Below are 13,677 nucleotides of genomic sequence, written 5' to 3' on the forward strand. Positions count from 1 at the left end.
GCCGGGATTGGCTTTGAATTACATTGTTCTCGGAAGTATCGCAACTACTCGGGAATTGGTTTCCTTCAGAGAAGCTACCGACAGCTGTCCGCGTCCTTCAAATTAAGTTATTTTAATCCCCTGTCCAAAATCAAGAATACAGTCGACGCTTAACAGCGTAACTGTCTCTGGCGAATCGAATCGAGCCGCCCCATCCCGACGAACTTCGCCAGCATGCCACCACATTTACCCAAACGCACACTTGCAAGACTTGTGGCTTTGCCTAGTGGTTACACATGCAAACTTACGAGAAGGTTTAAGTAAACATCAACTGTCTTGCACAAGCCGAGTTCATCCATCGCTTCCATCGAGCGCTATCACGGCAGCATCGTTTTTGCCAGGCGACGACGATACGAAATTTCGTTTACATTGATGTTGCTGAGTGCACACTGCCTAAACCACGATACAAACACCAACCCTTTCCTCTCTTCATCTTTATTATTCTAGCTCTCTCTCTATCTCTCTCTCTTTCTCTCTCTCTCTCTCTCTCTTTCTCTCTCTCTCTCTCTCTCTCTCTCTGTCACACGCTTCGGTAGTAGTTTGCTGGTGACCGTTTTGATTCCGTGAAAACCTTTACAACTGAACATTCGCAGAGGAAGTCACAGCACAACACTTTACTAGCAAAAACGACATTCTCAAGACGACTGTAACACCGTTACCTCCAGCACCATTCCATCCCCTCCCTCTTCCCAAAACTCGCAAGGATGTCGATTTTCGGTCCAAGATGTCACGCCACACGCACGCCGAACAAGCGGAACGGATCCTTTACCATAGCTTCCTCATCGAAAGCGAAAGGCAAACAGATCTGCAGTCCACCGAAGACGCCAATAGAAGAGAATACGTTGTATGTGCTGAGAGTGGCACCGGGTGCACAACAGTGGAGGGGCGTGCAGTGAAGTGGGATTGCACTTTCCTTGCTCATCTTACTTTGCTCCCCAGCAGTTCCGAACTCCCAACAAATCAACCCAGCTGGACAGTGTTTGGAAACGCTTTCTTGCGGATCTACTCGCTTGTTCCCGCGTACTCTCGGGCTACTCTCTCTGCCAACGGAGCAAAGCCAGGGAAAGATGGATGATAATACCGAAGTTAAATTAAATTTATGCAAAATAGCATACGAGTAGATGAAATTATTATGATTACTATTAGAACTGGTTCGTCCCGGCCTGCAGAGTCTGGCGGAATCGGGCATCCTGAGAGCTGATAGGTTTGATGGTCCCACTCCCTTTGCTTTCTTCCCGAACAATTTATTCTGATGTGCCCGGACTCTGGACAACCGAATGGGGCGGCGGATTGCCGCCAGTCCTGAACCCATCCGAACGTTGGTTAGCTTTGCTTTGTCCAGAGGAACTACCGAAACCCCCAACGTACGTAAGCAGCATGCAAAGAAATTTGAGCTCCGGACAAGAGAGTTCGGAAGTAGTGCAAAGCACAGCAAACTATTTTTTGCGTGCATTCTTGAGCCCGGCCGGTCAGTCTATTCCGCCGCCGAACACTGGACCGGAAGCCGGGCGATGCGGCGAGTAGGCGAACATTCGAGCGGACCCGAGGCGGAAAGAAAGTTTTTCTTGCGCCCTTGTGCAGCCTTTGTTAAGCTGGAATTAAATTTCAACAAGCGCTGTTCAAACTTACAAGCCCGTCCTAGATTGCCCACCCAAACAGTTTTCCAACCCCAAACCATCCCCAGGGAAATGGGATGAACTGCTCCAAATCGAAACAGCAAGCAATGAGCAATATCTTAAGCGTACGGCAGTTCATTTCCGGAGGCTTTTGGGAAAGTTTTGTTGTTTTAAAAAAAATTGAACAAAAACACGTCTGACGTCCTTTTTTCACGCATGCTGGCGGCGTTTGCATAAAACGTACTGTTTGCTTTTCATTTCCAATCCGTAGGTAGGCACCATTTACCTATCGGATTGCACGCATGCATACGAAATTCCTTCCTCTCGGTTAAGAAAGTTGCTCCAAGATATCCGGATGTACCACGAATAACACACCTCCTATTCGGATCCGCTCGTGTTCTTCTGTATCTTGTGCGCCCGCTTATATTAAGACGTAGTACCTGATTGGCGTGCAAAGCACATGGTGGTGTAAGAATAAATTAAAAACTTAATTATTTACACTTGTCAGCGCGCACAACCCTGCTGGCTATCCAACAGAGGGAAAGAAAAACTCCTGAAGGTGGCATCTGGAAGGTGACATCCAGAAGGTCTGCCAGCCATATGTACGTGCTGGGTTGCCTTCAACCAACCACAATCCGAGCCAGTTTGGTTCCGCCGTCCCCGGCTCGGACTGATTAGCAGTAGGTCACTAGCAACTTTCTCGGGTACATTTTCGAAAACGGAAAGATGAAATTAAAATTTACTGCTGCTTAGAGCTTGTGGGTTGGGCTCCAGAGTGTACGTCGAAAAACGACCACTGTCGGCCAGATAATGAAAGCATTGTGATAATAAATGTTAGATACCCTAGATGCCCAATCAAAATCATTATGATTATTGTTTAAGAGCTAAAAAATGTATTCCGAATGCATTCAAACGTGAATTAACTGGATCGTAGGAACTCCAAAGTGTATGGCAATCTCAACTTTTTCTTGCGGTGCCCACGCAACAAAAACACACACCACGTGTAATCCAATAATCAATTCTGAAATGGTTTGCCAGGTTTGCCTGTGGGAAAAAAACGTCACTTTTGGACCAGGAGCAGGAAGTAAGTCGATCGTTTGAACTAGCTATGTCTACGGACGGATCTGGACTGCAGCAAAACTCTGATTGCATCCGCCCTCAACATACACGGAACCGCTGACAAACTAAAGCGATAGGAAAATTGAATCAATCCATCCGACTCTCCTTTGATCTCAGGCCACTGGGCGGCCCGGCGGATGTCGAAGATTCCTGCTCGGGAAGTACCCGCCCGCCTAGGGGCAAACATACAGAGAGAAAGAGAGAGAGAGAGAGAGAGAGAGAGAGAGAGAGAGAGAGAGAGAGTAACAGAGCCGTGGCATATAAACTTTGTCTCCCATTTTGAAGTTCAAGTTGGTTTTACATTTTATCGTTTTTGTGTTTTGTTCTTGTTGTTGATGTTCTGCTGTAAGAAATTGATTTTAAGTTCTTTTGAGGACAGGCACTCCGGACGAGCACCGGACGTCGCTAAACTACTTTGCCGCAGGGGGAAAGTTATGCCCGAGCTTTTCACATCTACGGGTACATCGATTTGAAGAAATGTCTCATAAAAATCGTACCCACCGTCCTCATATGGTTCGATTTGGAACCGTTTGCAAGATATAACGAAGATGCACCGTTTTGGTCGCCGCCTTTACATCCCTACCGTTAGTCGCCTTATTAGGTTATTATTATTCACGAGCACGCGCGCGCACACACGCAACCGATCTTCGATCTCACATCGATGCTCAATCTATGGAGCGTTTTTCGGCATCGAGGACGACGACGACGTCCACTTATCGCTTATCACTCGCCTTCCTGTCAATCATTCGCCCCTCTAAAGCTGAAACGTTTAAACCGAATGGGCTTCCCCGCCAATCACCAGTGTGTGTGTATATATATATATATAAGGCCGTCTGAGTACAATTCACCCAAGCACGAGTGCCTCAAATATGATAAAACACGCCCTGCCCCCCTCCCCCTTCCTCTTTTCCCCAGCTCCCTACGCATACACCGAGGTGCACCGAGTGTCGGTGCCGACGAAGCCACCGCACAATGGTACTAGCATCCGGCACGCTGTGTCAACCGCAGATGACGGCAACCAGGGCCCTAGTAGTGTACGGAGTTGAATTCGCCTCTCTTCCACACCATCCGCGCATGGTGTACATCATCCCTGCGGGGGGGGGGGGGGGGGGTGTTGGCCACTCGATTTCGTTTATTTGATCGGCGAATTGATTTCACACACCTGTCAAACGCAGCGGATTCACTACGCAACGCGCTTTCTAGGCATTAATACGGCCCCGGATTTTCAACACGCGCGCACCCCAAAGCGGGTTGATAGCGTTGGACCCAAACCGGCCACAACGACTACGACCCAGCGTATCTGCGACACCACTCAACCCCGATTGACTAATGGATTGCCGTTTAATTTGTTTGTCACGCCTTTTTCACGCCGGCAAATCCGGCCCAGGATGTAGGGTTTCCTCTTGTTTTGCAACGTTTAATTTTGAATCAAAACCAGTTAGCGTGGACTCTTGCAAAGAGCACTCAACTATTTCAACATCCCACACCGTGCAGTGATTGCAGCAATTCCAAGGGAATGGGGATGATAACCATGCCTGCCTACCAAACGAAGTTGCCGAGTATAATGTGTCCAAAACGGCACTTGAAGGCACGTGTGTGTGTGTGTGTGTGTGTGTGTGTGTGTGTGTGTGTGTGTGTGTGTGTGATGATATAGCTTTGAAGTACTTCTTGAACACATCTCCCGTAAGTGCCACCCGTCATGTCTATGCTTTGTACCCTGTTCCTAACTCCAAACCGACATAACCCAATATCCCGAGGCACTGCCAGGGAAGAAGTGCCACTGCCCGTTGCGACTGTACGTACCAGATTGGTTGTTCCGGCGATACGATTGCAGGTCAAAGGATATGGCATTGCTGATTGCTTTCATCGAATGCTTATGGGTGTCCGGTCTGAGGTCTGGCTGCTTTTCGCCCGACCATTTTCGGTCGACTTCGAGACGGCTCGTGGTGCATCTTCCTCTGCCGATGCGGATGCACCTTCCAATTGGTGTACCACTAACACTCTTCTCCAGGAGAACTCCTGCTGCGGCTCACCATGACGCTATGTTTATTCTCCCAATCCACCAAACCTCAAAGCAGGCGACCAAGTTATCTCGGTGATTGTAGATTTGCCGCCTAGCTTCGGCACCGGCAACGGCACAGGATTATCAGTGTCAGTGGATATTGCGTTATAAACGTAAACCATACGACTGATGCTACCACACCTCCTCCGTAACCACCGCAATTATGCTGCCACTTTCGGGAGAGGCTTCTGAGATGCTACTGCTGCGTTGCCGGTTGACCGATCCCATCGCGCGTGTGTAAGCTTTGTACACTGTCTGCTCTCGTAATAACTGCTGTTAATTAACTGCTGTAACATTACACCGTACCCGGGGCCCTGTAGGCCGTCGTCGTCGTCGTCTTAGGCGGTTGATGCCAGTAGACAGGCAAAAGGCTGCCACGTGCAGCTGGCTAGATGGTAACAATTCACCACCGACGAGACCGACTGGTCAATATGCGCTTCAGAGCGCATCTGTATCCCTCCGAGAAGGTACCAGACAGACGGGTGGTGCCGAAACCAGATTAGATTTCAGAAACTTCCGGAGCTGTGATTAGCCCGGCCTATTGGATTATCGAGTGCTGCGTCCAAGGGCAGTACACATTACCAGCGGTGGAATCGAATATCCGGATGTTTGACGGCGCTAGTGGCGCATGCAATTTTAATCACCATTGTAATTACCCTATAATTGAATAGTAAAAAGCTTACTCAAATAATTACTGCCATCAGACAAATATTGTCGTTATTCGAATGATTCGTTCTTGGTTTTGCTGCAATGAAAACAATATGATAAATTTAAACAAAAATGTAGCAAAATAAGGGGAGACAAAGCTCAAAAAGCTTTCCCATTCCCATTTCCCCATACGCCATTCGGGTGGATTTTAATAGTAACATTAAATTATCACCATTGCTCACCATTTGGTTTGCTTTTCTGCTGGTAGAGTTAGATCGGTTTTATTGAGTTCAATTTTTAAGGTATGCGTGTTAATTCCTCCGCATTTGCTTTACACAACTAACTGTCCTTCACAGCTTCCCCGTAGCATTGACCTGTTCACTGTGTAGCGCTTACCATTTCATTCGCCCTAAAAATTAATACATAAAGAAATACTACGCTCTTAAGATTTTGCGAACTATAAATCGCAAATTGCACATTAAGCAAAGCTAAGCTAAACAAATTCTTTCCTCGTGGAATGTGGAGACACGTTAAAAAAACGTTCATTGAAGGTTGCGTTGCGTGTTTTATCTTCCGATGTTGATGCTCTCCTTTCGTCCTATCGTCCATATACATACGGTAATTACTTAAACAAAATATAAGCGATTTCTACGCCCTTTTTAATGCGGAAACTCATGCGAGCGATATAAATGGGAGCATTTTAAATAAGTGCAGTACGAAAAGCATACGTTTAAAAAAAATAAACAGGGATGAGATCATTACGTTATTTGAATGCATTCGCAGCACCTTCTGCAACACACCGTAACTTTTCCTTAGTCGCTCATTTTCAATACTCATCTTCGCGATAAACAAAGATAAAGGCTGGTATTATTGAATCCGTTCGTAGCGGCGGCGTACGTCCCGACACTCATTTTCCTAACGTACTAGATGGTTGCTACAGTTATTCACCGCGGCGTTGTAGGAGCGGGCTCAAGAAATGTGTTGCCATCCCTAGAATTTCATGTGAGCACCGTACGTTCCCGCTACGAACGGATTCAATAATACCAGCCAAAGCTTCTTAAAGTGGACTCCGATAGGGTTAGGGACAGAAACTAATCAACTTCAAATATAATGAGAATTTTTGATCAAATCAATTTTGCAAGTAAGCGACCACAAATTTTGGTTTGCTGAGTGTACATGCAGGTCCTCCTTATATCCCCACGGAACATTTTTGTCTCAATTTGGTATCTTTTTACATTTTCCTTCGCTTCTTCACATTGTCTCTTGTTTTCTTTCTCTCTCTTACTCTCTTTCTGTCTCTTTCTATCCCTTTATCTTTCCTTCTTTCCTTCTTTCTTTCTTTCTTTCTTTCTTTCTTTCTTTCTCTCTCTCTCTCTCTCTCTCTTTCTTTCTCTCTCTCTCTCTTTCTTTCTCTCTCTCTCTCTTTCTTTCTCTCTCTCTCTCTTCTCTTTCTCGCTCTCAGCTATCTGTCTCTAAGCACCGAGTTTCTAATCTCTTTTTTCGCTTCTTTTACTTTCACTTTTTTGGTTTAATTTGGTGCTGCATTGCGTAATGAAACGGGTTTATCTTCCGACATCCTGCCAAGAGTGAGCAGTATTCGATAAGGGTAAGCGCATAAAAACCACACACAAACACACATGCATACCCATAAATACACCAACAACGAAAGCTCCCACAGATGTACTGCACAAAACTAGGAATGACGGAGTGATTGCATTAATTTGTTAAAGTCTATATGTATATATATACATATAAATATATATATATATATATATATATATATATATATATATATATATATATATATATATATATATATATATATATATATATATATATATATATATATATATATATATATATATATATATATATATATATATACATACATATATATATATATATATATATATATATATATATATATATATATATATATATATATATATATATATGTATATGGAAATAGCCATACTAGTAATAGTACTGATAATATTAACTAAACAATATACTATCCAAGTGTTGCACACCTCGCTGTACTTCGTTGGCTAGGATAGTGAAATCAAATAAAGTGTGAGAGGTTTTGCTTCTTATCTTTTTTCCAATCAAACCGAACCCCGACTTTGGTAGCTTTTGCCATTTCAAACCATGTTTTGACATCTACTTCCCTTAGAATGCAATGCAATTATAGCGCCGGAAAAGTAAGTAAGCCAACATTCCTTCTCTGCTGCACCATCGTTACCGCCTCTTGCCAGAAAGTATCAAAATATCAACAAACAAAAAGAAATTTTGTAGATGGTGAAAGATAAATGAGTTGCGCTGTTAAGAAAACGATTCTTCTTTCTTATTCCTGTAAGCAAACGAGTAAAGTTCCGCTTAGGAAACCCGCAGGGTTTCCAGCTGCTGCATCGGTTTCGAAGCTGCCGTTCCGGAAATTCGGGGACCGCACATTTCTGGGAGGTTAGTTTTAAGGCTTGGGCTCTACTTTTTTCTCTTCCGTTCCCAACCAATACATTCGGGGCTCGCGGCGTTCCGTGTTGTTTCTACTCCGAGGGCGTCAGGTCACGCTCCCGCTCGTTTTCTGTAAGAATCTGGTGCAGCAGATCGCACACCGGCTCGAACACCTTTTTGCAGCCGACATTGGTGAGGTTCAGATAGTCGAACATATCGTGGTGGCTGATCGTTCCGTCGCTCTGTATGAGCCCACTATCGACCGTCACGATCTGTACCTTGTTAATGCCGATGCACCGTTCGCGCAGCAACCGGTTCACCTGGTCGTTTTTATCTCTTAGCTCGTTCGGCTGCTGCCCACGAGGCAATAGAGTCTGCAAGACAATAGGGAAACGTGATTAGTAATTGCTGCGAATCGACAGTGCGTGTTCAATGCATGTAGTGTTTGGGAATAACACGAAACAGAAGAAAGTAATGTACAGTGGAACCCCTCGTAACGAGTACCTCTTATAACGTGTTTTTTACATAACGAGCAAATTTAAATGCTCTCTCACCTCTCATAACGAGTTAAATCTCGCATAATCATTAAGCGAAAGGCCATGGGAGTGACAAAATGCACAAAAAACGTAAACAAACAGCTATTTGGCGCAGTTGTGACCCATTGTTATGATAATAATGCTAAAATGCATGATTCTAATTGATTTATGTACCTATTTAGTACTTCTTAAACAAAAAATCGATGATATTCAGATGTTAGAGCTTTTTGTCGCTCTTGTGTATGTTTTTGGTGCGGCCACGAGAAAAGCTCTTTTTTGCAGTTGACAAGCAATTTAGACAAAGTTGAAAAAATTTTCAACATTTTTTCAGCTCCGTGGCCACGCGCTAATTCGTGTTACGAATACTACGAATTTGTTGCGAGCTGTTCTGAAATCATGATCACAATCGGTTAACATTGAGCATTTCTATAATTTCGATTATCGCGCAGGCAAATGCGTTTTGATACTACGATTATTAATATAAAACTATTGCCAGGAGAAGTGCCGTATAATTGCGCTTCGATACTAAAATTGAATCCAATTGGATCCGTTTCATTTAGTTTCGTATGATTACAAGTATGTTGTAAATTTGATGCCAATAAATTTATCGAAATGTTTCTTGCTGAATAATATTTACCTCACACAAATGCTCAACTATGGTAAAATTAATTATTCTGGAAAAATATGGTAGAGACGACTTCAAATGTGTTTCCTCTTTTGTCCACCACCATGATCCTGGGGGAAGCGATAGAGGCACCAAATCACATGTACAAAATATTCAAATTTTCAAAACAGTCAATTTTAGAAAATATTAAAGGATTTAATGCATTGTGCAGGGTTCCACTGTATACACCTTTGATATACAGTGCATTCCACGAGAAATAACTATACATCCGTTCCAGTGCCTTACTCGTTATGCAGGCTCTTTTCCATACAATTTGCATGAAAAGTGAAATAATTGGTATGAAAAATTATATTCAGCATTAGCATTCAGCAGTGCTAATGTAAAGGGCATATGCGCAAGAAAAGGTCGATTGCTAAAACCTTTACTGCGATATTTCTTGAAATTGATTATTTCGATTGTTTTATACACGTGATTTGCCTGTGGAGCGACAGTTTTATAATGATAAGGCTTACGGAAATAAAAGGAATTAGTTTCAGATAACTCATAAATCAAATCAATCACATCACAAATCAAATACAGGCGTGCCCCGAGTTACGAGTTTTTGAATTTCTAGGCTGATAACCGTTATACACACATTTTCAAAGATTCCAAAACTACCCGATCTTGAATATCTATATTGTTTACGGCTTTTGGAATATAATTATTACACTATCGAACATTATTTTAAATAAAATACACGATATCATAGATTCCAACTCTTCAACTATGGTTATAAACTTTATATTCATAGATATTCGACATACGACTTTTTCGACTTATGCCTTGCTTTAGGACATTTTTTCGATCCCAAATACAGTCGTATGTCGGGCGACACCTGTAATCAAATTTTAAACAATCTTTCGTCGGTTTGTGTACAGCAAGAGTTTTTTGCTCTGCTGTTAGACAAGTTCTGCTGCACTAAATTTGTTTTTCGTCACAATTGAACATTTGTGGTGATTTTTATCCAGCATGAATTAATGTTTCAGAGATTACGATAATTTCATTAGCATACAATTTACAGCACTTGTCAATGTACGACACACTAGCACACCATGTAATTGAATAGCGCTCATCCTCCTGGCAATAGTTTTAAATTAACACGTTCAGCCCTTGCCGATCCCCAGGGACCGCCAATGATTTTTCCTGAACAATAAACATTGCAAACAACCGTACTTTAGCCACATGAATAGCAGCGGTGCACAGGAAGAAGAATCGTGGTCTAAGAATTATTGCGATTCACAAAAATGACTCATGAACCGAGGCGAAAATGAAGAGGATTAAAAAAACACATCAAAATGTCATTTGATAATTCGCACTCGATCAAGTGCGGATTACCGAACGTCTACTGTGCTCGTTATGAGGGACTCATTATGCGGAGTCTTTTACATTCAATTTACATGAAATGTCAAATAATTGGTTAAAAAGCTTAAAAAGCATACGCAATATGCTTTCGTACTATTTATCCCGAGTGAAGCTAAAATAAACATTGAATTGTGACACATGTGACGTATTCAGTTTCCTCTCCAAAGCAAATTAAACTACTTTAAAATAGTATTAGCATAGATGCTTGCTTTCCAACCTTTATGTAATGCAGTAGTTTCCAATCTGTGGTCCGCAGACCACTCGTGGTTCATGGCGTTAACAGACGTGGTCCACAAAATACACTGATGTACACAAAGGTTATCCGTGTATAAAAATATTCGACCGCATGTCCTCGGCGCGGACCAGTGTGTTTCGAGAAATGTGCCGCAGATTCAGCATTGCATCCGATGAATTCAGCTATCATCAACGTTTTCAAGCATCATACCGCAGTCTTGGCTTTGGCTAAGACAGATTCGGGAAGGGGTCCCGCGGTCTTGAGATAAAGTGTGAAACCCTGTAATATATACACGAAATAAATGTGGGCGGCGGGAAATGCATTTTTAAAGCCAAGTAGTCCACGATCCTAAAAAGGTAGGAGAGCACTGATTTAATGTGGAAAATCTATATTTTCTAACTGAGTTTTTCCTGCTTGCTTGGACCTGACATTGTACAAAAATAAGAAACCCCATTTTCTCAAAATAACGAGACTGTGAAGGGGTTAGTTATGCTAACTCGTAAATAAATTGTACGTTTTAGAGTTCCTATAATAGTCAATATTCATTATTCCAGATTCTGCTAATTAAAAAGAGCATTCGTAAAATGGTCGTAATACAAATAATTCGCAATAATGCAGCGATAGACAGAGTACGATTGTTGAACCGCATGCGACTCTTAGCGGCCTAAATGGCGGTTATTTTCCATTTATGGCTGTATCGCTAGAACTAAATCGTATGTTTCTCCAGCCCAACATTAATATAGGTACAAATGAAATGCTCGAAATGTTAGAATAAAGACAATATCTAATCTCATCGCAGAATAGATAACAAAACAAAGCAGAAAAAAATTACCGGAAGTATTATGTACACATCCGGCAGCTTTTGGCGGATGGTTCGCACCAGCTCGAGAATACCCTCCGTCACCTCCTCCGACGAGTCGCCGATGTTGTTCGTGCCGGCGTGCAGTACGATCGCTTTCGGGCGCACGTTGTCCAGCTCACCGTTCTGCAGCCGCCACAGTATGTTCTGCGTTCGGTCGGTGCGTATGCTAAAGTTAAGGCAGTGCATCGGTACAAAATGCTGGTTCCAGTAATCGGTAAACTGCAGCGACTCGAGTATGCAGTCACCGATAAACATTACGTCCGGGTCCTTCTCCTTGCATTCCGCCACGAATCGTTTGTGCTAAAACACAATATGGAAAAACAGAAACAGAGCGTGAGTTTGGCAAGAGAAACGGGATCTTATCCAAGCGCAAACAAAACAGGTACGGAAACGGACACCCCTTCCGCACAGTCCCGGAGGTTGAGAGAGCGGTTCGGTTGATGGTTGCGGTCATTCAGATTATTGAAGCGTGGATGGAGAACCTGCGGGTTGATGGCGATGGAGAGGGAGGGAGAAGGGGTTCCTTTTTGGTCGTTGTCGACTACTTACGATGCTTAGCCATCGGTCATCACCGTCCAGGTCTTTGCAAATAGCAGGCAGCGTCGTCGCACTCATGGTCGCTGTACCGTCCTATCGCGTACACTTTTCCCGGACACTGGGCTGGTCGGGGGCGAGTCGACAGCAGTGCAGACACACCGCAACAAGGCAATGCAGCAGAGGCGAAAATCGCTATTCCTTGCAGGAGCACAAATCACACGCACACGAAATAAACAAACAGAGCTGTTGAGCGCAAAAATCAACACAATCGCGAGCGAACGCCGCGTCGACGATCCGGTTCTGGACAGAAAATCGGTAAGCACTGTGATTCTCCGGTCAGCCAGGGAGAAGTTGGGGGAGAGGGTCGAAGATGTTCGCCTCCAACAGCAAACGCTCGTCACAAACGGAGGGAAATGCAGGACAAATAAAAAAACAACTTTTGGATTGGCCCGTCCGCACTTTCACCTGCTTCGAGCTAATACTAGCCAGTCAAAATGGTACGCGAAGGAAAGCAAACTGTTCTTCGTTGCTAGCAGAAAGGGGTTGCACTTTCTTTTTTTTCTGCACACGCTTCTCGCTTTCTACCGACTCGTCTTTTGCTTGACCATAAGCTACATGTGTGTATGTGTGAAAAGCAGCTGCTTCTACAGTCGCACGTTCACATACACACATTTTGCGCTGTCAGCCGGGTTTGACAGTAAATAGTGCTGTCGGGCGGAGATGCGGTAATCGATTGTCAAACGCTCGCTGTGCCATAACTGGTTGCCATAAATTATTTCAAACAATATGGTCGTTACTTTTTGAAAAACCAATTTGATGTTTCAAAGTCCATTCCACTCACAAAAACTATTAAATAAACGACGGTGATATTTCACACAATCCAACAATATCATTTAGCCTTTGGTTAACATAAAAAGGTATGCTCGACTAGGCAGCGGTAATCGCTACTGCAGGCGTGCGTGCGTGCGTGCGTGATTCTGACGCATGCGGTTGCAAACTGTCACCCGCTGCGGGTGTCAAATTCCATACATTTTCAGAAAACGCACGCACGCCCGCATCAGCGATTACCGCTGCCCTAGCGAATTAGGAATTAAGTTTAAACAATAATATGTAGTGTAAAACCTCAATTTTACCAATTTGAATTAAACGTTCAAGTTATAACAAAGGCACAAAATCGCAGAGTAGAAGAATAAACAGAAGGCTGAAGGTGTTGTCAGTACAGGCGGTCCCCGAGATACACGGTTAATGGGGACCGAAAACGCCCGCAAAATACCGCGTATCTCGAATTTCCGCGTAAGGCAGCGGTCTAATCTTGTTGCGCGCAACATTGTTGCTCGGCAACATATCGCTGAGGTGGTCTATGAATGTTGCTGGCAACATTTCGCTTTGACATTGTTTAGCGTAAAAAAATTGCCAATTAACAGCTCAGAGTTTATTTTTTATCATTCACTTATTGAATGAAGTGTTGAAAAAACAAAATATACACCAAAAAATGTATTATAAATGCTTAAAATCCAAATTTAGCGGATGTCAACAAAACGCACAC

The 13,677-nt window shown here is 43.4% G+C and overlaps 1 protein-coding gene across 1 annotated transcript; it reads right to left on the reverse strand.

Annotated features, from left to right (window-relative positions):
• Window positions 1–7,771: 7,771 nt before the first annotated feature.
• Window positions 7,772–12,801, reverse strand: LOC1270425 (platelet-activating factor acetylhydrolase IB subunit beta homolog). The gene is made up of 3 exons (XM_309124.6): window positions 12,144–12,801; window positions 11,565–11,894; window positions 7,772–8,309 (listed from the first exon to the last, which is right to left on the reverse strand). The coding sequence occupies exons 1-3, from the start codon at window positions 12,207–12,209 to the stop codon at window positions 8,028–8,030; spliced, it is 678 nt and encodes a 225-aa protein (XP_309124.2). The 5' UTR covers window positions 12,210–12,801; the 3' UTR covers window positions 7,772–8,027.
• Window positions 12,802–13,677: the final 876 nt, after the last annotated feature.

Source organism: Anopheles gambiae, chromosome X, assembly GCF_943734735.2.
Source record: "Anopheles gambiae chromosome X, idAnoGambNW_F1_1, whole genome shotgun sequence".
NCBI lineage: Eukaryota > Metazoa > Arthropoda > Insecta > Diptera > Culicidae > Anopheles > Anopheles gambiae.